The sequence below is a fragment of the Physeter macrocephalus genome, unplaced genomic scaffold (genome assembly GCF_002837175.3).
Source record: "Physeter macrocephalus isolate SW-GA unplaced genomic scaffold, ASM283717v5 random_5, whole genome shotgun sequence".
NCBI classification, from domain to species: Eukaryota; Metazoa; Chordata; class Mammalia; order Artiodactyla; family Physeteridae; genus Physeter; species Physeter macrocephalus.
In genome coordinates this window covers 148,058-173,021 of record NW_021145291.1, presented here as the reverse complement: position 1 = coordinate 173,021, position 24,964 = coordinate 148,058, and the positions used below count along the sequence as shown (strand labels likewise).

The window sequence follows — 24,964 nt, the reverse complement described above, 5'->3', positions numbered from 1 at the left end:
CGGTGATTCCACGGGGTGGGACTTGGCTGGGCCTAAACTCTATCCGCTGTCCCAGACCGGTTTCAGGGCAAAGCTGCCATGCGTTCCGGGGGCCGCGGGCGGCCCCGGCTACGGCTCGGGGAACGCGGCCTTTTGGAGCCACCCTCACCGCCCAAGCGCCGCCTGCTACCTCGGGCGCAGCTGTTGCCTCTGCTGCTGCTGGCTCTGGCGGTGGCCTCGGTGTTATACACCATTTGGAGCGGCTGGCACCGCCAGATTGAGGAGCTGCCGCTAGGCCGGGAGCTGCGGGTGAGGCCGGGAGGGGACGCGGGCACTGCGGGAGCCCTTATTCCCCGCCTCCCCTTCTCTGAGGTTTCAGGTTGACGTGACTTTATCGTATTGCCCTAGCCGCAGGTGCCGCCGTCTCCGTCTTTAGAGCGCGTGCCTCTTTCCAACGGAATGAGGCTTCGGGCTTGTTCTGTAATAGCGGTTACCCCGTAAGAGGAAGGGTCTGGAGGAGTAACACTGGGAGTTCTGGGTTCTAATCCTAGAGTCATTTATTTGGAAGAGTCCCTTACTCTCGCTGGGTGGGCTGGGCCGGATGGACTTGGGGGGACTTTCCCGAGTCTAGGATTTATCCTAGAAACCTCCGATGCTGGAGGCTGCGATTAGGAAGAGGAACTGGGGCTTCTTAGGGACGACAGCCCCCAGGGTAGGGTTGGAATGAGTGTTGCTTTCACGCTCTGCTCTTCTCTTCCCCACCCCCTTCCCAAGGGCCCGTCGATCGGAAGTCTCCCCGAAGCCGGGGTGCGGAGGGTGGTGGGGCAACTGGACCCTCACCGTCTCTGGAACAATTATCTGCGCCCCCTGCTGGTTGTGCGGACCCCCGGCAGCCCCGGCAATCTCCAAGTCAGAAAGGTAAGGGGCCCCACTTCCAACCCGTGACGCCGCAGCCCACCAAGGAAATAGGTATTCTGCCCAAGTGGCAGAGCTAGGGCTCTGGCTGGGCGTAATCTGACTCTAGAGTCCTATCCTGCTAACCACCAGACCACTGCTCTCTTTACTGCCCCCACCAAAATCTTACTATATGCTAAGCATCAGCAACAGCCGGATAAGGTGGGCACCAATCTGATCTTCATTGTGTAGATGGGGAAACTGAGGAGCAGAATAGTTAGGCATTTTGCCCAAATCCCACAGCTAATGAATGATATACCTAGGGTTTCAACCCAAATGGGCTGGCTCCAGAGCCGGTGTGCATCTCTACATTGCCTCTCAGAAAGTATTGAGAGTCATTTGAACACTGCCTGAGTTCAAATCCACATCAGCCACTTGGAGTGTGACCTTGAACTAGTGTCTTAACTTCTCTGTGCCTCAGTTTCCTCATCTGCAAAATGGAACCATTGACAGTCCCCACTCCACAGGGTTCCTAGAACAAGGGCTTGGCACAGAGTGAGTGCCATGGAAGGGTGAGCTGTGATTAGTCTTGGCATCAAGAGACAGGGTCACTCCACGCCTGGCACTTAGTAGGTACTCAGCAGAGGTGTATCACGGGAACGATTAAACCAAAGTGAGATTTGTGAGTCAGCCTGACTGCTCGGCATGGTTCGGGTCACATGGCCCTTCTTCCGACCTTCTCCCCAGTCCCCACCCACGCTCCCACCTCTCTCTTGCCACTAGTTCCTGGAGGCCACACTGCGGACCCTGACGGCAGGCTGGCACGTAGAACTGGACCCCTTCACAGCCTCGACACCCCTGGGGCCCCTGCACTTCAGCAACGTGGTGGCCACGCTGGACCCAAGGGCTGCCCGTCACCTCACCCTTGCCTGCCATTACGACTCGAAGCTCTTCCCATCTGGGTCAGCCCCCTTTGTGGGGGCCACGGATTCGGCTGTGCCTTGCGCCCTCCTACTGGAGCTGGCCCAGGCCCTGGACCTGGAGCTGGCCAGAGCCAAGGAGCAGGTGAGGAGCCGGGGTAGGGTGGGGGTGGGTGGGTAGGGACTGCCTCTACCTTGGTCCATACCAACACCATCCCGTGCTTGGTCGTGTCTTCCTCCACCCCACAACACAGCCACAGGGTCTTTCCATTTCCTGAATGTCAGATCCTGTCCCTTCTCTCCCACAGCTCTCACCTTGTTCCACAAATAAGCCAGAGCCCTTCTCTTAGCCCGTGGTGTGCCCTCTCACCTCTCTGGTCTCCCCTCCCACCTCTCACCCCTCGCTCACTCCACTCTAGCCTCCCACCTCCTCCGCGTACCTCGAGCCACACAGTTCACTCCTACCCCAGGCATTTGCACTTGCTCTTTGCTCTGCCTAGAATGTGATTTTCTCAGATATATTCCTGGCTGGCTGCCACCCTTCATTCAGATGTCCACTTTGATGTCACCTCCTCAAAGAGACCTTCCCAGCCACCCTAAAACAGCTCCCTGTCACTCTCCCATGCCTCATGGTGCTTTATGTTGATTTGTTTATGTCTCCCCGACTAGAATAAGCTCCAGATAGGCAGGCCCTTGGCTGCGTTTATTTCCTGCTGTATCCTCTGGGCTGAGAATATTGCCTGGCATAAAGTAGGATGTCAATAAAAATGTATGGAGGGACTTCCCTGGTGGTCCAGTGGTTAGGACTCTGCGCTTCCAATGCAGGGGCATGGGTTCGATCCCTGGTCGGGGAACGAAGAGCCCACATGCCAAAACAACAACAACAAAAAGATAAAAACATCAACGCTGTGGGAAAAAATTTTTTTTTAAATGTATGGAATGAATGAACGGAAACACAGATCTCCTCACGCTCCTCCCCTGCTCAGATCCCTTCCATGGCTCAAACCCCAGTGCCCCTGTAACAAAGCCCAAGCTCCCTGGCCCTTGCTGACCCCTTGGGCCTCTACTCAAACCTCTTTGGCCCCTTCTTTGGCCCCAGTCCTGATTCATGTTGCTTCCTCACCGGGGAACACCCTCCCCTCTGCTCCGCTTTGTCAGGCCAGCTCCTACTCAGCCTCAGTGCAAACATCCCTTTCCAACAGACCTGACATGTTCCCCAGGCCAGATCAGGACGCTATTGTTCTTGGAAGCATTTGCCCGACTGCATTTCATCGTTTGTGTAATTATTTATTTGTGGGTCTCTTTGGCTACATGAACTTGAGGAATAACAATTACAATCAGAGCTAACCCTTATTTAGTTACTATGTGCCAGGCTCTGTCCTAGGACCTGGATTCGAATCCTACCCTATGATGAGGACTGGTATTAACCCCATTTCTACATAAGGAAGCCGGTGCTTTGAGAACTTAGTAACTTACCCATGACTGCTTGGCTACTGAGCAGCCCAGCCAGGATTTGAACGCAGGCAGTCTGGCTCCGAGTCTGTACTCTTGGCCACCGTGCTCTTCGAGTGAGGAGACTTAGTTTGCCCTCGTCAGCTGTGCAAGCAGGCAGGAAATGTGTGTGCACTGAGGCTGAGGGCTGGCCCTGACCGCTGGCCCTCACAGGCAGCCCCAGTGACCTTGCAGCTGCTCTTCTTGGACGGTGAAGAGGCACTGAAGGAGTGGGGACCCAAGGACTCGCTTTACGGCTCCCGGCACCTGGCCCAGCTCATGGAGTCTGCACCCCATGGCCCCGGCTTCACCAGGATCCAGGCTATTGTAAGACCAGGCCCCACTGGGTTCCGGTGAGGTGGGAAGCGGGTGACCCGAGGCTGGCAGCATCCCGCCTGGCCTCTCCAGTCCTGGCCTCTCTCCCTAGGATCTCTTTATGCTTCTTGATCTCCTGGGAGCCCCCAACCCGACCTTCTACAGTCACTTTCCTCGCACGGCCCGCTGGTTCCATCGGCTGAGAAGCATCGGTAAGGAGGCAGGCACCCACCTGGGATGCTGGAGGGAGGCCAGGCACCTGTCCTCTAAGGGGTCATCCAGCCTTCCCTCTACCTCCCTAGTCTCTCTCTAAAGCACTAGGGCAGAAACACAAAAAGACCCCACAGCAGTCAAATGAAGTGATTACAGACGGGGGCTCTGGGGTCAGATAGCCCTGGGTTCAAATTCTGCCTCTCTTTCTTACCAGCTGTGTGAGCTTGGGCAAGTGGCTTCCTCTCTCTGAGCCTCGATTTCCTATCTGTAAAATGGGCATGATGGTAATAATAGGGGTATCTACCTCCTTAGACTCAGAGGGATTAATTGAGACTGGGAACATAGTCGGCCTAGGGGTTACTAACATTCATCCTTGTTGGGATGACCAGTGCTTCACCCCCAGACCCCCTGCCCTCCTCTGATTTGTGAGCAGGGGAACCTTTGACCGTTGAGGGGCTGACCGTTGCTCTCTAATCCCCACCGCCTCCAGAGAAGCGCCTGCACCGTCTGAACCTACTGCAGTCTCATCCTTGGGAAGTGATGTACTTCCAGCCCGGGGAGCCCCCTGGCTCTGTGGAAGACGACCACGTCCCCTTCCTCCGCCGAGGTACTTGCCGTGGGGAGGAGTGGTGGGCAGGGGTCCCAGGGAGCCACAGATGCGACCTGGCCCTGGCCCCTTCCCAGGTTAGGGGACTGGTGGCAAACTGCTTAACCTCTCTGTGCCTTGATTTCCTCATCTGTAAGGATGGGAGTGATAACGGCCCCCATCTCAGAGTTGTTGAGGGGATTGAATGTAAAGACCTTGGACCAGTGCCTGACGCTAGCGAGTGTTCAAGAAATGTTAGCTATTACTGGTTGTGCCTCAGTGATTGCAGTTTCTTCTAGTTCTTGGCTCTCAAGCCCTTGGCCACCCAGCATAATCACCTGAGCTTCGAAAAATACCCAGTCACATTTCAGGCCTACTGAACCACAATCTGGGGCCTCTACATTATTTTTGCAAAACTCCCAGGTGATTCGGATGCACAGCCAGGGTTGACGACATCTGATAGAGGGGCTCAAAACATAGGTTTTAGAATTGGATAGGTCTGGGTTCTAGGATCTGCAACTTACCATTGGTTGACCTAAGGCAAATTACTGAGCCTCTCTGTGGCCCCGTTTCTTCTGGAAAAGGAAGAGATAGATACATACAAACACATACGTATGTATGTATTCTTTTTTTTTTTTTTTTTCATACGGCAGTTTTATTTTTAATTTTTTGAGGAACCTTCATACTGTTTTCCATAGTGGCTACACCAAATTTATGTTATGTATTCTTAATCACAGGGTTGGGAGGATTAGATGAGATTAGATATATAAAATGCCTTCTTACACAGTGCTTGGCATATACAGTAAGTGCTAAAAACTGCTTTTTAGATTTTTATTCTATAATTTACTCATTCAACAAATATGCGTTTCTTACAATGCCTTTATGGATTCATTCACTGAATACTTCCCAAGGCAGGTACCGAGCTAGCTGTCAGGGATCCAGTGATGGGCCATAATCCACCTGGCTCCTGTCTAGCAGGGGGACAGATGTTTACCAAATCTGGACAAACAAAGAGTGAAACACTCTGGGGACAGGAACCCAATGCAGTGCAAGGGTTAGGAGCACACACTCTGGAGACATGTGGCCTGGGTTCAAATTCTGACTGTGCTTTTTCCTAGAGGCGAGACCTTAGGCAAATCACTCTGCCTGCCTCTGTGCCTCAATGTCCACATCTGTAAAACAGGGGTATTAGAGTACACCTTACAGGATTATTGTAAGGATAAAATTGTGTGTGTTTATGGCCTTAGACTCGGGCCTGGAATAGAACATAAACGTTAACTATCAGTAAGGAAGAGAAAAAGAGCCTAATAATGTACACCCGGCAAGGAAGCTCAAAGACCTCATTCCCTTCTTCTGTCTTTCCATAATCCGTTAAGTTTTGAGTTTTTCGAATTTGCGTTATGAAAATAATATACTGGATGTCTTTTTAAAACGAACACGTTACCCTCACACACTGAAAATCATTGTTCAGAATTCTTCAAGTGCCACAACAGAGTATCTTCTGCTGGGCAGGACAAGGCAAGGTTCCCCAGACGTGGGCCTGGGCTCCTGGGTCAGTTGGGGGCCACGCACGAGCCTGGGCCTCCTCTCTGTCCTGCAGGGGTCCCTGTGCTTCACCTCATCTCCACACCCTTCCCCTCTGTCTGGCACACGTCCCATGACTCGGAGGCCAACCTGCACCCTCCCACGGTACACAACCTGAGCCGCATCCTGGCCGTGTTCCTGGCTGAATACCTGGGGCTCTAGCCTGCCTGGCGGACCCTGAGGGAGAAGCACCCGGCAGCAGATGTGACGAGGGCACCTGGAGCCGAGGAGCTCAGGCCAGGCCTGCTTGCGGTGTGCTGGCTTGTCCTGTTTTAACACCTTTGGCTCTGCCTGTGCTGACTGGAAGACCCTCCTTCTTTATCTCAAGCTGCCACTCTTCAAAGACATGGAAGAGACAGACCACTGTGGTGTGAGAGCCAAAGGAATAAGAGCTTGGCCGCTGCCCTGAGGGAAACACTGGGGCTGCAGGTCTGCAGGGGCCAAATGCCGTTCTCCATTTTAGTCAGCAAATGGCATATGGACCAGCAATACCCCTGACCAAATGAATTCTCTGTGGCTTATGTTTTTGTGGCAGTTCCTTCTCCAGAATGGCAGCCTTGCTACCGCATCAGTCCAAACCCAACTCCCACATGGATGTGCCATGGGGAGCCCACAGAAGATGTGCTCGTAAGCAGGGAACAGAGGAGATGGAAGCCAGTACTTGGGAACTCCAGATTCTGCTGGATCCAATGGCCAATAAACGAGTGTTTCTGCAAAATATATCCGGTAGAACTAGCATACATACGTGTTGCATGAAACGGGGGGCCAAAGTGGGGCGAGACAACATTAAGTGAGTTCCTTCATTTGCGCAATGTGAATTTTCAAGGAAGAGGATGCAATGTTTCCCCAAAGTATTTCACCACGGAACCCCTTTATTGGGAAGCACCTCACAGAACCATGGTACCTCAGAAGATACTTTGGGAAACATTGGGTTTTGAGAGTTTGAGTGTACTTATGGTAGAAATGGGTCAGACAGAGCTAGACTCACTGTAAACTAGTTACGCCAAACCATCCTTTCCCTTTTGGCTGTGGGTACAGGAGTGGGAGATGGTGTGTGTAACTGCAAACTCTAGTGATGGCCCAAGAAATTATTTCCCAGCCCTAATTTTCAGACCCAACTGGGGTGCTTATTTAAAAATGCAGGGAATTCCCTGGCGGTCCAGTCGTTAGGCCTCGGCACTCTCACTGCCAGGTCCCGGGTTCAACCCCTGGTCAGGGAACTAAGATCCCGCAAGCCGCGCAGTGAGGCAAATAAATAAATAAATAAATAAAACGCAGACTCCCAGGTCCCACCTACTGAATCAGCACGTCAGGGAGGGGATGGGACTCTGTAACAAGCACCTGAGGAAGTCTCATGATCAGCAAACTTTGGGACATGCTGTCCTTAAGGATACAAGTTTGGTTCATTCACAGCTCCTTAGCAAACCTGAAGGGCACCTAGACAGGAAGTCTCGTGTTGGGCTCCGTACCTGCTGATTTCGTGACTTCGATGGAGACCTGGTAGGCCACAGGGATGCCAGGCCAGGATGCAGGGTTAAAGAGCGAAGGTGAACATCAGCCTCGCAGGCCAACTCAAGGCTGGCGAGGACTCGAGAGGACTCACGGGCTGAGGGACAATTTCGGTTCTCATTTTGCAAATGAGGTGGCCAGGGCCGAGAATTACAAACCAGTTATGAACAAGAGCCCAGATTCTCACCCACAGCTGTGCTCCTATCCCCATGTCCTACCTCCCTTCCAAAAACCACCTGTGCTGGACCAGCAGATTGCTGGTCAAAAGTAGCTCCTCCTGAGGCTTTTAATTGGCTGCAAGTCTGAGTGAGGTTTGGCGGGTGGGGACTAACAGCCTCTTAGAGGTGGAATTGGCAGAAGTTGAGTTCAGAAAGGAAACTGACAGGTATCAACAGCCAGGGTGGCAGGAGGGTCTCAGATCACAAAGTTAGTTCCCGTTTGTTCATTTCTTGTGTGGCAGGCATGGTGCCAAGCACTTAAGAGTGCAACAGGTCCCCTTAGCCTCACAGCCATCCCAGAAGTAGGTGAAACCATCACCTCCACGTTAGGGGAAGCAGCGTGTTCGGTGACGTCCTTGGCCCCTTGCCTCCCTGCAGGTCATCTCGCCGAGTGTACTACACGCCAGGTTCTGGGCAAGGGGCCTGGGCACATTTTCCACTTGAATCCAGGGTAAGGGTTATGAGCCCCGTTTTACAGATGAGGCTGCTGATGCTTGGCATCAGCTGATGTTTCCCCCAGCTCCCATCTGTCCCCCAAACTTAGGCTCCCCCAGCTTCACACTATGAAGAGGCCATGAGGTGTCTTTGGTGAGCACAACTGTTGAACATTCTAGATGCAACAGCTCACATGTCAGTCTTTTGAGGAACTGTCAGTATTCTCATTTTTCAGATTAAGAAACGGAGCTTCGGAGAAATCAGTTGCTGAAGATCACACCTGGACACTTTCACTGCACGTGTCTAGGTATTCATTTCTTTTTATTTATCCTATGACTCACTGGCCATACCGGTCTTTTCACCAGTCTGGAATTTGCAATCATCGCGTCCTTAAATATTATCATTGCACCATTCTCTCTTCTGATTCTAGAACGCCAGTTAAACGTGTTAGACTTCCTCACTCTATCCTCCATAACCTTCCTTCCTATTTTCTTTCTTTTTTTTTCTTTTTTTGGTCTCTGTGCTACTTCAGACCTAGCTTACGTTCAATAATCTTTTTTTAAATTTATTTATTTGATTTATTTTATTTTTGGCCGCGTTGGGTCTTCGTTGCTGCGTGCGGGCTTTTCTCTAGTTGCAGCAAGCGAGGGCTACTCTTCGTTGCGGTGCGCGGGCTTCTCATTGCGGTGGCTTCTCTCGTCGCGGAGCACGGGCTCTAGGCGCGCAGGCTTCAGTAGTTGTGGCTCGCAGGCTCCAGGGCCCAGGCTCGGTAGCTGGCACAGGCTTAGTTGCTCCGCGGCATGTGGGATCTTCCCGGATCAGGGCTTGAACCCACGTCCCCTGCATTGGCAGGCAAAGGATTCTTAACCACTGCGCCACCAGGAAAGTCCCTCCCTCAGCATTTAAAACATCTTCTCTGCAGCGTCCTGGGTCAGGCTTACCTGAGCTTGTAGTTCGGTGGGATCCCACCTCCTATTAGATTCTTCACCTTGGATAGGCTTTGACCTTGACTTCTGCCTGCTTGTCCCAATAAGGCTACAAATAGGAAATCCAAGTTTGTTCACATCAGCAAATACCCTCAGAGCAAAAGTGGCTTCAGGGCCCCATGGGCCTTCCCCTTAAATTTTTGGCTTAGTATATCCTTAACTATTTTATTGGATATTTGATGCTTTTCAGATTTTTTTTACTTCTGGTTTTCAGCAGGAGAGTCCACATAATCTGGCCTTCCCGCTATAAGAAACCAAAAATCCCACAAAACCAAGCCAAGATTCAAACCCAGGTTTCTCTGATTCTAAAATCTAAGTATTAAATAACTGCTATGATATAGCCTAGTCTCTGGAAATTTTGATTCCTTGATAAGAACGTCAGAGACTGTTAGCCACCGCTCAATATCCATTTTTCCTTCTTCTTTTAGTAAATAATTATCTGAATATTTTAAAGCTTTAATTACAGGGATCTTTAGTAAGAGTTTTTTGTCGGGCATAATGCATTTCCCAGTCTCCTCTGCAGCCCTTCCACGTGGCTGAAGTTCTGGCCAGTGAGATGTGCACAGAAGTACACTGTGGTACTTCTGGGAGGCAAGGGACTTCCTTTCCTGCAAAATGGTGATGGGTGGAGTTCCAGCAGCCATCTTGGACCCTGAGGATGAGGGCCACAGCCAAAGAATAATGGAATAGTGGGCTAGAAGGAGCCTGGGTTCCCGATGACTTCAGGTCCACCATACCTGCCAAACGCTGGGTTTCTAAAGAAATAAAAACTACCTTGTGGGCTTCCCTGGTGGCGCAGCGGTTGAGAGTCCGCCTGCCGATGCACGGGACACGGGTTCGTGCCCCGGTCCGGGAGGATCCCACATACCGCGAAGCGGCTGGGCCCGTGAGCCACGGCCGCTGAGCCTGCGCGTCCGGAGCCTGTGCTCCGCAACGGGAGAGGCCACAGCAGTGAGAGGCCTGCATACCGCAAAACAAAAAAAAAACAAAAAAACTACCTTGTTTGAGCGTCTACTATTTTGAGGTTTTCGAATCCAAAACGACACAGATGAAGAGTCAAAAATAATCTCAGGCTAAGGGACTCGGCTAAGGATTCTTCTCTCAACTTTTTCCATTTCACCATGCACTGGCCCATGACTTCCTTCTCTCCCAAACCCCTTCCCTGAACAACACACAAACAAGTCTGGGCCCAGCCTTATAAATACTGATTTTATAGAAAGGACCAATTCAAAATTGGTCAGATGCCACACATTAGAAGCTTTCCAGAACCACAAGGATGAAAAACCAAAACCAAAACAAAAACAAAACAAAAAACAACAAAAACACATCTCCAACAGAACAAACAAAAATACCCCAGATCAAACTGCCTGAAGGTCAGGTTTTGGTTGACCAAAGGCTTCTAAAGAAACACATGTGGATGGGGGGTGGAGAGACCCCAACACCTGAACAAGTACCCAGAGTGGAAGGAAAAACAACCCAGAAATTCAAACCCACAGTCCCTGCCCACCGGCCCCCCACGCTGTCCAGAGCGAGGCAAAGGGCTTCACAGCTTTTTTGCAGGGGGGAGGGGGGAGAGTCATGGCAATAGCTTAAATACTGGGAGGAGGAGAATTTCTGCGCTTCAACTTTCTTCTCCTCTTCCCCTTTAGGGGAAGTAGAGAGACTGGTAGCTTGAGGTTAAGGAGAAAACTGATTTTTATTGTTTTAATGGGGAAAACGTCTAGAAATGGCAGGCGGCCATGAAAACTGCCAAATGTGATCTTTGATCTGATGGCCCCAATTCCTAAAGAGGAGGTGAGCCCTGGTGTAGTAGGTTAGGAAGGGTACCAACCCTGGGTGCTGCAGCCTCTTGGGAAAAGAAAAACAGCTCCAGAGAGAAAGAACTGAGGGGAGGGCACGGAAGGGGGCCAGAATGGGGGAACCCTTAAGTAGTACCAAAATTAGCTGCCGTCTGCTCCCTGCTTGTAGGTCCCTGGGGTATGAAGAGTGGCAGGGAGGGCGCTGGGGCTGAATGGAGAAGAAATTGAGATGCTGATAAAAAAACACCCTACGTGAGGGTCTGAAGAGTAGAAAACCAGCAGGGGTCAGTCAGAGCGCTTTCTTGGGTCATCCCCCCTGAACACCATCGCAGCTCTGGAGGGGGATCAACGCTGCCTGGGCTGAGGGGGTGGGCTGGTGACCCAGTCCTGACCCCGGCTCCCAGGGGGAGGGGGCGGGGGTGGGCATGGTGGGCTCTTCCCCCCCCCTCCCCCGGCTTCACCTCCCCTCCTCCCGGCCAGCCCGGCCGCCCCCACCGCCTGGCCCATTGCAGGGCAACACCCAGTTGTTATCGTGCAGACCCAGGCGGCAGCCGGGCGTCTCGCGATCGGCTCGGCGGCAGCACATCCAGTAGGAACGTCCATAAGGCAGGTCGTGGTGGTAGGGCTTGGGGTGCCAGCGGCAGAGCGACACATCGCCCTTCTCGTATCTCTTGCGGCACTGCTTGCAAGGGTCATCGCGGTAGAGCGGGTCGCGGCTCCAGCGCGAGTCTGTGGCCCGCACGCCGAACGCCTCAATGATGCCCTTGAAGTGGTGGCAGGTGCACTTGAGGGCCGCCAGGGCCCGCGTGGGCAGGAAGCTGAAGATCTTGACCAGCACGTGCTCAGGTAGCAGCAGCATGTACTGTCGCGGCTCCAGCAACCGCTGGATCTTGAAGCGGATTTCCAGGAAGTCGTGCGACACGTGCCGGTACAGGCGGCACAGGGAGGTGTCCACCGTCCCCTCAGCATCGTCCGGGCCGGGTGCGGTGGCGGGCGAGTCGGCTGGCGGTGGCTCGGGGGGCCCATCCGGTCCCCGGGGCTGGAGGAAGAAGAGCTGGCCAGGCGGGGGCGGCTCCTCGGGGCTGACCGTCAGGCACACCGTCTCCTCCTTCACGTTTTTGGTGCCATCCTTGCCGAAGAAGATGCACTCATCCACCACCCCCGTCACCACCACGTCCACATGGAAGCCGGACGCGCCACAGTCCCGGGCAGGGGGTGGAGGGGGGGCCGGGGGGGTGTCCTCGGGCCTGGCGGGGGCTGGGGTCTCACCCTCGCTGGCCTCATCCGCCCTCGCCAGCAGAAACTCCACATTGCTGGGGAGGGCGTCCCGAGAGGGGCTGATGAGCTGGTACAAGTCGCAGGTGATCTTGTCCTTGGCCCGGGCCCCAGGACCCGGGCTGCCAGGGTAGGCACAACCCGGCCGGCCCCCACTCCCGTTGGGCAAGCTGCCATCCGGCGCACGGGGCTCCCGGCCGTTGGAGATCCGGAAGGCGATGCGCACCTCCCCGGGGCCTGGCCCGGGCCGCTCCTCCTTGCGGAGGCCTTTGGCCGGAGGGTTGTCCCGCTGCGCCTCGAAGTGGGCCACGGCCTCCGCCACACGGCTGCAGTCCCCGCCACCAGACCGCCGTTCGGACCCCAGCCCCTTGGCAGGCCCACCCTGCTCGGCCGACACGTAGACCACAGGCGCCGGGGTGCTCGGGCGCGGGTAGCTCTGCAGGGCCAGGGCGGCCCGCTGCTCCACCAGGGCCACCATCTCGGCCACAGAGAGCAGGTCCACATCCTCACTGGCTGAGGCTGGGGCCCCCTCAGCAGCAGGGGAGCCGTCTTGTCCCCCTGGGTCCGGAGGAGCCTTCGTAGGCTCAAGACAGCGCCTCCTCCGCTTGGCCTTGGAGCTGTCACTGCCCCAGTGCCCCTTGACCTTCATGGAGCTGGCCCGGCTGCCTCCACCGCACTGGTGGGCCACAAAGAAGGCCACCTTCTCCTTTGTATTCCCGGGCTTGATAACATACCACGTGTCCAGCAGGACTCGACCCTCATCGCCGGCAGCGGCTGCTGAAAGGAGCGGGGCAGGCTGGGAGGCGGGAGCCTCCGTGGCCAAGGCTGGGGGTGTGTTTTCTGAGTGGGCAGGGCCACGGTCTGGCTCCGGCCCCCCGCCTGGCTCAGGGCAGGCCGACGGCTTGAGGGCTGCGGAAGGTGGGCGCGGCTGGTTCTGGGAGTAGGTGCCAAAGGGCCGGGGGCACCACAGCTGGAAGGGAAGGAGGCCCCCTCGGTCCATTCTGGGGAATGGTGGCAGACAGGCAGGGGTTCACCACATCTCAGGACCTGAATGGCGGTGGGGGGCTCCACAGGCCACCTGGAGACAGGGAAGAGGAGGCTGGGGAGCTGGGGAACGGCCTGCCCTCCCAGTACCCCACTGACCTCAACGTCTCCTGACCTGAGCGGACAGACCAAACTAGACCACTGAGATCCTGTTCCCGCCCCCCTGGCACAGGTGAGCAAACGGAAGGCTGCAGAGGGGATAGGACCTGCTCCTGTAAAACTCAGAGTGTGACCGGAGCTGGCAGTTTGCTCCAACCCTCCGCTGTCTCACAGCCTGACTGGCTTCGCTCGCGATCCAGAGGCCTCCTGCTGCCGTAACTTTTTAAACAGAAATGAAAGTACCAACTGACAGACAGCTCCTCCTTTTTCTATTTGCTCACCTAGTAACAAGTTCCCGAAAAGACCAAATCCCCAGCCCTGCCCACAGCTGCCAGCCCTGCCCACAGCTACTGCGGCTTGAGCCCAGAGGAAGCAACAAGGTAGGCTGGGCAGGGGAAGAAAATCAGAGGTCGGAGACAGAGAGGTCCTTAAGAATTCAGCTCCTCACTTTGCTCGGGTCGTGAGGCTCTTGAAGGATCCCTTAAAGCTGTGTATCCTCACCCAGAAAAATGCACACACTTGCACCAAGACTGTGCAGGTAATTCCCTTAAGCACAAACGCAGACCCCTGGGATGAGAAGGCCTTTCTAGTCTAGTTTCCTCAAGTTGCTCACAACTTGCTGAGTTTGAGGCTCAGAGTGGGGAAGGCTTACATAGTGTAACACCAGGCCCTCAAACTTGTTTTCCAGACTTTTCAATTTAGGGCTTGTAACAGTGACCGTTTTATCTTGCAATGACTTTGTGTGCGTGATCTAATCTGGAAGCAATTTTGCTAATGACTCTGACACGACCACGTTCCACTGCAGGACCAACAGCCTCAATCCCTCAGTCTCAATCCTTCCCTGGCCCATTTCCCTCCAGACATCTTGAAACCAAAATACCCTTCAGGGCTTCCCTGGTGGCCCAGTGGTTAAGAATCCGCCTGCCAATGCAGGGGACACGGGTTCGATCCCTGGTCTGGGAAGATCCCACATGCCGTGGAGCAACTAAGCCCGTGCGCCACAACTACTCAGCCCGCGTGCCACAACTGCTGAGCCCGTGTGCCTAGAGCCTGTGCTCCACAACAAGAGAAGCCACCACAATGAGAAGCCCACGCACTGCTACGAAGAGTAGCCCCCGCTCGCCGCAACTAGAGAAAGCCCGTGTGCAGCAACGAAGACCCAGCGCAGCCAAAAAGAAAAATAAATTAAAAAAACAAAACAAACAAACAAACAAAAACAACAAAATACGCTTCAAATGTCGAAACTCCCACATGCTTACTGACTGGTAAAAGTAGTTTGCTGACTCCTGTTCAGACTATTTTAAGAGCCACAGGCCAAATCTGGCCCACTGCCTGCCTCTGCAAATGAAGTTTTATTGAAACATGTTCATTTGTTTATGACTGCTTTCATGCTATCATGGCAGAGTTGAGTAGTGGCAACAGAGAACATATGGCCTGCAAAGCCTAAAATACTCATTATCTGGCCCTTTATGGAAAAAGTTTGCTGACCTCTGCAGTATATATGGTCCCTCTAAATTCAGGCAATACCACAGACACCACTAAATCACCATTTACTTCATAGCCCTGTAGACACCGTTCAAGATCTAGACAGCCTCCAAACATCCACAGACCCCAGAAACAGAAAGTCCTAATCCTAAAAATCCTTGCCCCCCATAATCCCCAATCCCACCTACCCCAATACTTACAGCCCCTGCTGAAATGCCAGTTTCTTGCTTAAAACAACAACAACAACAAAAATACCACACAGCCCCTAAAACCTACAGAAGGCTAAGTTTACCAACCACCAACACATCTAAAATGTCCAGGAATAGAAGCTACCACATCAAAGGCCATTCATTCTCTATAGATGCAAATGTATCCTGATGTAAAATATCCAGACCCTCTCAAATCCTGCTTTAAACTTCCCAACCTAAAAATATCCCCTCCAGCACAGAAAGCCTCAATCTCAACGAACCCCTCACAGATCCCATGCCTAACCAAGAACTCAAACACACACAGCAATTTCCCAACCTCACAGATGACCCCAAAGACCAGTTTCCTGAAATCCTATACTCACCTCAAACTCTTTCTAAACCTCCACATGTATTCCCTAATTCCACAGAAGCCCCCCAACCGCAAGACAACTCACTAAAGCATAAAAGCTCCGTTAACACATAAAACTAATCCCAAACTAGATATTTCTCAAAAGCCAAAAGAACCTCCAAAATACTCCCAAAGAAACCTTACAAAATGTTAATAAGCACACACGAGCTTATGGCATGCTCGCTGGCAGCTTACTGGGTACTGTTTTAACAACTCCAGCTTCCAGATGAGACACAGAAAGGTTAAATCCCGTGTCCGGAGACAATCAGGTAGGAAGTCGGGAGAGCCGAAAGCCCACGCATTCTGGGTCCAGAATTGGTACTCTTGGACTCTTTTCTTTGCTTCTCAGTCTCTCCGTGGCTCCCCAAATATTATACCCACCAAATACCCCAATCCACACAGGAGATCCCCTACAACACAACCGAACCTTCCACACTACAACAGAACGGAAACCAAAATCCCAAGGTGCCCCCTAAACTCAAGGGAACCCCAAAGTATCCCCACACGCACGCAAGAATGTCCCCAAGCCCCCAAATACAGCCTCCCCGGAACCCGCCAACCCCTGAGGCTACCCTCGAAACCCAGACACGCCCCCAAAGCGCCCCCACCAGCGAGCCCCGCCCCCTGCGGCGGGGGAAGGTGGCTGCACACACGCGTGCGCACGAGCGGGAAGAGGGCCCGCCCCCTCGCTCCTTCCCTCGGGCTGTCGCGCGGGCGGGCACCCGACTAGTTTCCCTCCGCCCCTTTGTTGACAGACGCGCGCGTGAGGCCCCCAGCCAATGAGCGGCGGCCGTTCGGGGCCATGCCCATATAAGGAAGGCCTTGGCGAAGGGGCCCAACTTCGAAGAGGGAGGAGTAGGCGAGAGGTGACGAAGCGGGGTGTGGAAACAGCCGAGGGCAAGAGAGCGTGGAACAACTCCCAACTTCCTACAAAACGGAGGGACAAGGCCAGGACCGAGGCCACGGCATTCAATGAGAGGTTTATTACGACGTTTCCTCTAAACAGGAGCCTTGATTGACAGTTGAGATTTAAAGGGCCAAGCAGTTTAGGGATTGAGACTCCAGGGCGGAAGGAAGGGGGCAGAAAGATCCAAAAGTGCCTAGGTTTGGTAGGGAGCCCTGGGGGGCGAGATTTCCTGCGGGGGAAACTGGGCAGCGGGATCACCTAACCCTGAAAAACAAATGGGCAGAACGCTGCGATGGCTCCCGCGGCACTGAGTCTAAGCCTCTGGGCCTGGCATTCAAGGCTCAGGCCGTGTGGCCAAAAGGACCTCTCCGGCCAGCCCTTCCAACCAGGCGCCGCAAATCTGACTCCGAGTTGGTACAATAAAAGACTATGAAATACCTCAATAATGGTTTTTTAATATTGATTACCTGTTAAAATGATACTATTTAGTATATAATTGAGTTAAAATACTTAAAATTAACTTCATCTCCTTCTTTTGACTTTTTAAATGTGGCTACTAGAAGATTTTAAATTGCACGTTAAGGCTCACTTTATATTTCTCTTGAACAGCACTGGCCTAGAACCTTTCAGTGCCAGGTGGACTCAAGAGACACTCAAAGGTGGCCCCACTGCAGGCATCTGTCCATCCCCACCACCCTGCCTGCTACCAACCATCCCACACATCAGAGCCAGAAGGGTCTTCTAAAAGTATAAACCTGACCTTGTCCCTACCCTTCTCAGAACCTACCATAACTCCCCAGTGCCTCTGGGAAAAAGCCCAGATACCCCACTGGTCCAGCCTCATCCTTCCCCACTCTTCCACACCCCCAGTGGACCCAGGTAAGCACCTGATCTGGCACACAGAGTAGTTAGGATACTGGGGCCCTGTCTGATCCTCGATAGGAGCTGTTATCTCCATTGTATAGATGAAGAAATTGAAGCAGGACAGGTTGCCTAACTAGCCCAAGGTCACACATAACTGGTGTGACTTCGAGTAGGGATATGAACCCAGGGAATCTGATTCTAGATTGCTGCGCTCTATTGTTTAATTATATACTCTCTGGGGTTTCAGCTCAGCCATCCCCTGCTCCAGGAAGCTAACCTCCCAGGCTGGGTCAGGCTCCACCTCTGGGCTCCCACACTGGCCTCATTGCTATCTATTTCTCAGTCACCAAGCTCTTTTCTTCCATGGTCTTCGCATCTGCTGTTTCCTCTGACTGGAATGCTTTCCCCCCAGATCTCCACATGGTTCAATCCCTTCTATCATTTGGGTCTTTGCTCAAATGTGACGTTAATGGGCCTGCATCTTTAACAGAGAGGCCTTCCCTGAGCTCCCTTCCTGGAAACCTCCCAACTGCCCAGAGGGGGACCTCCGGGTTCCCAAGTCCCAGCCCTGCCCACTCTTGAGTCATCACTATCTAGAGATGGATCTGTCTCCTCCACTGGGGAGTGAACCCCCGGGAGGAGAGGAGGGAGGAAGGGTCAGAGGTATCATGCTCATCATGGTGACCCCAGCAACACTGCCCAGCATGGGACTGAATGGATCAAAGCTCCTTTTCCAGAGGCTCCATGTCGTAAACTCCACGAAGGCTGACAGTGTAAATTCTGTTTCACACCCAAGTATTCTATCTGTGTCCGAGGTCACTGGGGCAGAATTTTCTAACTTCCACACACTGAGCCCAGCACAAAGCCCTACGCTAAGACAACTTTTAGAGACTGCTCCGTGAAGATCCATTTATTGTAAAACATCAGAAGCCAGAAAGACTGAAAATAAAAAGATGGGAAAAGACTGACCAGGCAAATATGAACCAAGAGTCAAGGAGAGGAGTGACATTGCTGTTTAAAAAAATAGTAACAACTGACAAAAGCAAAAGGTGTTATTAGGGACAAAGATGGTGACAAAACAAACTGACCCATTATACACAAAAGTTCTCAACATACATGCTCCTACTACTATGGCCTCAAAATATACAAAGCAAAAAACAACAGAATGACAAACGGTTTGGCAAATCCACAAATGTAATGGGACACCTTAATGTATCTCTCCATAAGACATTGGTTGAAAAGATAAAATCAGTAAGGACCTGAACCGCACAACCAGCACCCTTGCTGGAATGCCCCCGACAATTAGAGAATCCAGCTTTATATCCCTCATCTGACATTCAGAGGTCCTCCTGTGTGCTGGCCCTGGGTTGGATGCTGGGGATACAGAGATGACACTGAGTTCACCAGAAAGAGCTCATGGGAAAGGGGGCAGACATCCAAATAAACAATCATGGCCAACATGAATATATTACAGAGCAAATGATGATCACAACAGCAGTTAACACTGGAGCACTCACCGTGAGCCAGGCTTTGCTGTGAGTACTTTACAAATATTAACTCATTTAATGCTCACATCATCTTACTAGTTTTCATCTCGTTTCAGGGATTAGGAAGTGGAGGCATAGAAGGGCTTAGTAATTGCTGTCGGATGCAGCTCTGTGGCTGAGCTTTGACTCCAAGAGTCTGGCTGACTCCGGAGTGCAAGCAGCTCATTCACTGAGTATACGGAGCACTTTTCCTGGATCATCTTGTTCCTGGATCATCTTGTTCAGTCCACAAGGCCTTTGCACTCTCTGTCCCCTATGCCTAGAACACTCTTCCCCAGGTATTCACAGGGCTCACCCCCTCCTCAGATCACCTTCATGGGACCTTCCTTTTTTTTTTTTTTTTTTAACTTATTTTATTGAAGTATAGTTGATTTACAATGTTGTGTTAATTTCTACTGTACAGCAAAGTGATCCACTTATACATATATACATATTCTTTTTTCATATTCTTTTCCATTATGGTTGATCACGGGATATTGACTAGAGTTCCCTGTGCTATACAGTAGGACCTTATTGTTCACAAGACCTTCCTTGATTGAAAACTGCAGCCCCTGCCACAGACAGACATACACACTCTCCTTCCCTGATTTACGTTTCTCCTTAGCACGTGTTACTGTCTAATACACTATAAACTTTATAAAGTTTATTGTCCTCTCCCCTCACTAAAATGAAAGCTCCCCCAAGGCTGATATTTTTGACTAGCTTTTTTTTCCACTGCTGTGTCGCCAGCTTCTAGAACAGCGCCGAGGGGTTAGCTACTATTAGTGTGTTCGCCGCTGGGAGTGTGTTAGAAATGCAATCTTGGGCTCTGCCCTACACCCACTTAATCAGAATGTGCACTTCAACAAGCTCTCTGGAGGACTGCAAGCACAATTAAGTGTGAGAAGCAACGCCCAAGCACATCACAGGTGTGCAGTGCACATTTGTTTGAACAAACCCCGAACACTGCCATACTGTCTGCCTTCTGCACAGTTGCTACTGGGGACCTCTTGTGAAAAACTAGCTGGTCCAGCCGAGTCCACCGGTGGAAATCCTGCTCCCAGGACCAAGGTAGGATGCCACCTCCTCCAGGAGCTGTGCTGGTGCCATCCTAAGCTACACAGGATCTCTTCCTCCTCAGGCCTCCTCTGGCAGCACCTGTCACCTGCCCTTGCTGAATGACAATGACCTGGGTGAGGGCCTCTCTCCCCTTCATCCTCTGGGTTTCTGGAAGGCTGGGACCTCTCCTCAAAGGTACAGCTGCTCCAGCCTCCGCACGTGGCTCCCTGGCCTGGTTTAGCTCTTCCGGCTCCATCCTTTCCAATGGTAGCCAGAGAGAGCTTTCCAAACACAAATCAGACCACAGCACTCCCCTGTTTAAAATTCTTCCATAAGAGGTGCAAGTTGGCAAAACAAAATGAACAAACAAACAAACAAAACATGCCCAGGAACCGTTTCTCAGAAAGCTACTGGAGGATTTGCTTCACCACAGAAAGGAATAAACCAAGAAAAAGGAAGCTATCAGATCAAAGAAATAAGATCTAGCCCAGAAAAAGGCAACAGGAAGGAATCCCCAGATGAAGGTCAAGGGAGCTCCAAGGAGGACAGCTGTGCAGCAGGTGGAGGGAGAACCTGCTACTATCAATGCACAGAGAAAGGAGAAAGGCTGACAATGAACAAGCTGAGCCTGCGACTTGAGAAGCTGGAAACAGTAGCAACCACAGAATAAGCCAAAGAAGGAAGGAAAGGATAAAAAGCAGATGCCTGACTCCCCCACGCTGAGTCAGGGGATACCCCCCACCCACCACCCTGGGGTACCTCCATCCCGTGGTCCGGGAGGTCAGGGTCGTGCCAGCACAGGACTGGGCACAGAGTGGTGCCCAGGGAATGCACTTGCCCACTGCCAAACAGGAGTCAGTGGCAGGGCCCCGGGGCTCTGCTCCTGGTCCTGCTCCTTCTATCCTCCGCTGTCTCTACCCCGTCACCCCCACTACTACTTTGTCCGCAATCCTGATCCATCCATGTCCCTTTATTGGCTTTTTGGACTCAGGGTCTGCTGGTCTCTCTCCCCCTCTCAAGTTTCCCTTTCTGACTAACAGCTCATGGTAGGAATCATCCAAATCCTCAGAATCTAGAGATCCAGGGTGCAGACAGAATCCAGACAGGGCCTCCGAGCACCCCAGCTTTCCCACTTCTAGGGGTGTGACCGTAGGCAGGGTTTTTATCCCTCTGTGCCTTGGTTTCCCCCACTAAAAAATACAGATAATCACAGTACCCACCCATGGGTTGGCTGCTGATTCACTGAGATCAACCCAGTAGCGCGCTCACTGCCAGCGAGGCACCAAGGAGAGGTTCAATACGAAGGCACCAGGATTATTAAGAAAAGGCGAGACAGAGAATTCCCTGGCCGTCCAGTGGATAGGACTCCCCGCTTCCACTGCACGGGGCACAGGTTCAATCCCTGGTCGGGGAACTAAGATCCCGCAAGCTGCACAGTGTGGCCAAAAAAAAAAAAAAAAAAAAAAAAGTGAGACTGCTGAAGAGTTATCACTGATGGAGCCAAAGACATCTCTCTTTATTTCACATTCTGAAATGAAACCGATCCTAGTCCCCCACAATAATCAAAATATGGCCATGCCTTTTAACTTACTGTTGGGAATTGGGTCTCACCAAGTAATTAAACAGAATTTACAGAGCAGCTACTGGGTGCCAGACACTGTTCCAGGCATCGGGGACAAGGGCACAGGAGACAGAAATCCTTGTCCTCATGGATTGGAGAGAGGGGACAAGAAATAGATAGTAATTTTCAAGGTGCTACAGGGAAACAAATATACCAAGTGAGAGGGATGAGGAGTGTAAAGCAGGGGTTATGATCTTAATTGAGGGGTCAGGAGCAGGTGACAAGCCAAGTCTTTGAGAAAACCTGTGCTTTTAGGAATAACGCAGCTTTACCAGAGCTGCTAGATATATACCATTCGCAATGATTAAAAAAATATCATTTCGTATGAGTAAGCTTCAGATAAGCACAGGCTGAAAACACACTTAAGATTTGAAGAAAAGGCAAAATAACTTGGAAAGGAGACACATTTTCTAAGAGAAACAAATAAAGGGGGAAAAAGGTGTCACATCACCCCGGGGCACCCAGATGTGACAAACTGGTACAGGGAAGAGTAAGAGGTTGGCAACTTTTCCCCAAACTAACAGGAGACCTGGAGGCAAAAATGTACCTGGTACAGGCCCTGGCACATAGTAGGTGCTCTATCAACATGGGGGACTACTCAAGGGATGAACCCCCATTTTCCAGAAGAGGAAACTGAGGTCCAAAGGGGTTAAGTGACTTGTCCAAAGTCACATGCTGGTGGGTGATGGAGCCAGGATTCAAATCTGGGTGTTCTGGTTCCGGAGCACATGTTCAAAAAATTTTTCTTGAAAGAAGAAAATTAATCAAAATACTTCACACTTATTAAGAGCTTAATATGCACTAGGCGTTTTATACATGTGACCTCATCAACTGCTTACAAGAGCCTCACGGTTGGAATGTGGCCCCATTTTACATATGAGAAAACTGAGGCCCGGGGGGAAAGCAACTTGGCCAAGGACACACAGCAGCAGAGATGGGGGACAGGAACATGGTCCTATCTGACGCAGATGCTATTAACCATAAGCTTTCCTATCAGGGTCAGACAATTTATGGGATAAACTCCGGAAGCCTCAAGACAAATGAACCAAACTGTTTCAAAATGACTGACAAAGTTGCCAAACTGCCCAGTGAGGTCCTAATGACCAAAAAGTTGGGAGAAAAAAAGCACACAGTTGTTAGAAATATTTCATATTCACCGAAATACCTGGAGTTGGGCCAGGCTGGGCATTGGCAAGTGAAATATTTATATTTGGCTGGGGCTAGGAATGGGAATGGGGACAGACTGAGTCTCTGAGCACCCCCTTGGGGAGTCACGCTTGGGCTTGGGTGCCCAGGGGTAGAGGGTGGGGAACTACAAGAGTCAGGATATGGGAGGAACCTGGCAGAGAAAGGAAAGGCAGCCTGGCTGATGTCTCCCTCACTGGTCCTTCTCTACTGCCCTCTCTCAGGTCTGCGTTCCCCATTCCCATTCAAAAAAAACGACAACTCAGGTGTATAAAGCACTTACTCCAAGCACTTCACGTGCTTACCTGCCCGAACCCTCTAACCTTCCTAGGGGTTCTGATCCCATTTTATAATTGAGGAGAGGCCAAAAGACTTGCCCAAGGTCACACAGCAAGTAAATGGCAGAACTAAAATTCAAACTGAGGACTGCTTCAGTTCTCAAGTCTCTGCCCTACTCATGACATTGTACTTCAGTACAAGGAGAGGGGATGAAATTACAGTGGGGAGAGCAGATTCTGAGCCAGGATGTCTAGGTTGGAATCCTGAGTCTATCGTTTAATGCTGGATGACCTTGGGAAAGTTGCTGAACCTCTCTGTGCCTCTGCTTCCTTTCTGTAGAATGGAGACAATAACAGAACCTACAACTTAGGGGTGTTGTCAGAATTAAAGGACTTAATACATACAAGTAGCTAAGAACAGGGCCAGGCACTTCCTAAACAATAAGTGTTAGCTGGAATCGACTGTGGGGAACACCCCCCCCGCCCCCGCATGTTTCTGAGCTGGGGTGTGCGCAGCTCAGTGTCAGGTTTTGAGAAAACACCCCTGGGGCTGGACTAAAAAGGAGGGAATCCATTAGCACCTGTGACCCAGTCACATTCCTGGGGTGGGGAACTTCCCACCAACAGCTCTTAGACTAAGGACTTACCCCGAGCCGGGATGACGATCTTATGAAGCCTCCTCTCTTCTCAGTGGCATGTTGTTCCCACAATAGATAAGGGCACTGAGTTTCAGAGAGGGGACATTTGCCCAGGTCACAAAGGAGTAGCAGAAGAAAAGATCTGAATGCTGGAATGTCCGTCCATACACATAATCCGCTACACTTTTCTAATCCCATTGGAGAAACTAGAGTGCAAAAGGTCGTCTTTATGGCCCCTGCTGGCCATATTATCCTACAGTTCTGTGACTGTCCAGTTTATCGGGAGTCTCTGGCTGGACTAAGCAAACTATCGCTACAGGCAGGCCCCTCATCTCACGCTCCGCACTCCACCCACAGTTCTGTATCCTAACCTACACACCACTCTACCACTGATTTCCCTCTTCCACCATCTCAGCTTGCCCTCCTGCCCCCAATCCGATCCAGAGGCTCCAACCCACCGCATCCACAGCTGGCCTTTCCCTCGGAGCCTCCAGACCCCCTCATTCATCTAGCACTGACTCCCATGCCTTTCCACATCCCCTACGCTAAACCCCTCGAAATTGCCCCCTTCAGGGCCTCTGCCAGGACGCCCAGCTCCTTCTCCAACTTGGGACTCATTTCCCCAGCTCTGAGCTCCCTCACAATCAATCCCAAAGCTCGACTCTCTCCCCACCTTCAAGACCCATCCCCAGCCCCCATTCTTCTACTATTCCCTCCGGCTCCCATTTCTCCCAATCCCCTCCCCCAAGCGATCTCCCCTCACCCAGCCTCTTCTTTAGCCCCTGCCTCTTCCCTCTCGCCACAGGGTCCCGAACCCCAGCCCGGGTTCTCAAGCGCCCCCGGCCCCCTCTCGGGGTTCTCACCATCTCCCCGCGCTGCAGCTCCCTCGGCTACGCGGGTTTCCCCCACTCGCTCCTCTCCAGCCTCCCCTTCCGGGTTCCCGCCCCGAAGCCCGCTGGGAATTGGAGTCCGGGCGGCCACGGACTACAACTCCCAGAAGGCAGCACGGTCAAGCTTGGAGGTGGGGAAGGAAGCAAACTGGGCGGGCTGAGGAGAAGAACGACTAACTCCCAGGAGGTAGAGAGGGGGCCTGAGAGCGCAGGCTCACAGAGCGCCCCCTCCAGGCGCACTGGGAGCTGGAGTGCAGCCTCCTCCATTTTGGCCCGGGGCCCTTGGAAAAGGGATGGAGAAAACTGCAAAGGGGCAGTTTTTGTGAGGGGTGGACAGGTGGGAAGAGCAAGTTTACCGATTTACTTAAACTGATTAACATAATAATTAACAGTGCCTTGTACTTTCTCAAATACTTTCCCATCCATTTTTCCCCCTGGTTTTCTTACCACCACCTCCTAATTTACAAATAAGGAAATTAGCCTTAAGCTTTAGGAGGGAGGATAGCTCCATGCACTAGAAATTTGTACATATCATAGAAGATTCACGAAGACGGGCACCTTTTTGTA

At 52.0% G+C, this 24,964-nt stretch overlaps 2 protein-coding genes across 11 annotated transcripts; one reads left to right on the top strand and one right to left on the bottom strand.

The window, feature by feature from the left end:
* The first annotated feature begins 47 nt into the window (after nt 1–47).
* Nucleotides 48–8,474, top strand: QPCTL (glutaminyl-peptide cyclotransferase like). Of its 4 annotated transcripts, none has more exons than XM_007102711.3 (7): nt 48–288; nt 754–897; nt 1,657–1,938; nt 3,459–3,611; nt 3,712–3,811; nt 4,303–4,419; nt 5,999–6,700. In XM_007102711.3, exons 1-7 carry the CDS (start codon nt 79–81, stop codon nt 6,142–6,144), a joined length of 1,152 nt encoding a protein of 383 aa, XP_007102773.1. In that variant the 5' UTR covers nt 48–78; the 3' UTR covers nt 6,145–6,700. The 4 variants fall into 4 exon arrangements, with proteins under 4 accessions (XP_007102773.1, XP_028338871.1, XP_007102775.1 ...); XM_028483070.2 differs by having other exon boundaries at nt 51–288; nt 6,518–6,882; XM_007102712.3 differs by lacking the exon at nt 5,999–6,700 and adding an exon at nt 8,380–8,474 and having other exon boundaries at nt 53–288.
* A 217-nt stretch (nt 8,475–8,691) lies between these two features.
* On the bottom strand, nt 8,692–24,442 carry FBXO46 (F-box protein 46). 7 transcript variants are annotated; one of them, XR_003678020.2, is made up of 4 exons: nt 24,371–24,442; nt 23,517–23,591; nt 9,086–9,179; nt 8,692–8,984 (listed from the first exon to the last, which is right to left on the bottom strand). XR_003678020.2 is itself a non-coding variant. In XM_055082027.1 (3 exons), exon 3 carries the CDS (start codon nt 13,202–13,204, stop codon nt 11,387–11,389), a length of 1,818 nt encoding a protein of 605 aa, XP_054938002.1. In that variant the 5' UTR covers nt 13,205–13,282; nt 23,517–23,591; nt 24,371–24,442; the 3' UTR covers nt 10,320–11,386. The 7 variants fall into 7 exon arrangements, 6 of the variants coding, with proteins under 6 accessions (XP_054938002.1, XP_054938004.1, XP_054938006.1 ...); XM_055082027.1 differs by lacking the exons at nt 8,692–8,984; nt 9,086–9,179 and adding an exon at nt 10,320–13,282; XM_055082029.1 differs by lacking the exons at nt 8,692–8,984; nt 9,086–9,179; nt 23,517–23,591 and adding an exon at nt 10,320–13,282 and having other exon boundaries at nt 24,371–24,435.
* Between the last annotated feature and the right edge of the window lie 522 nt (nt 24,443–24,964).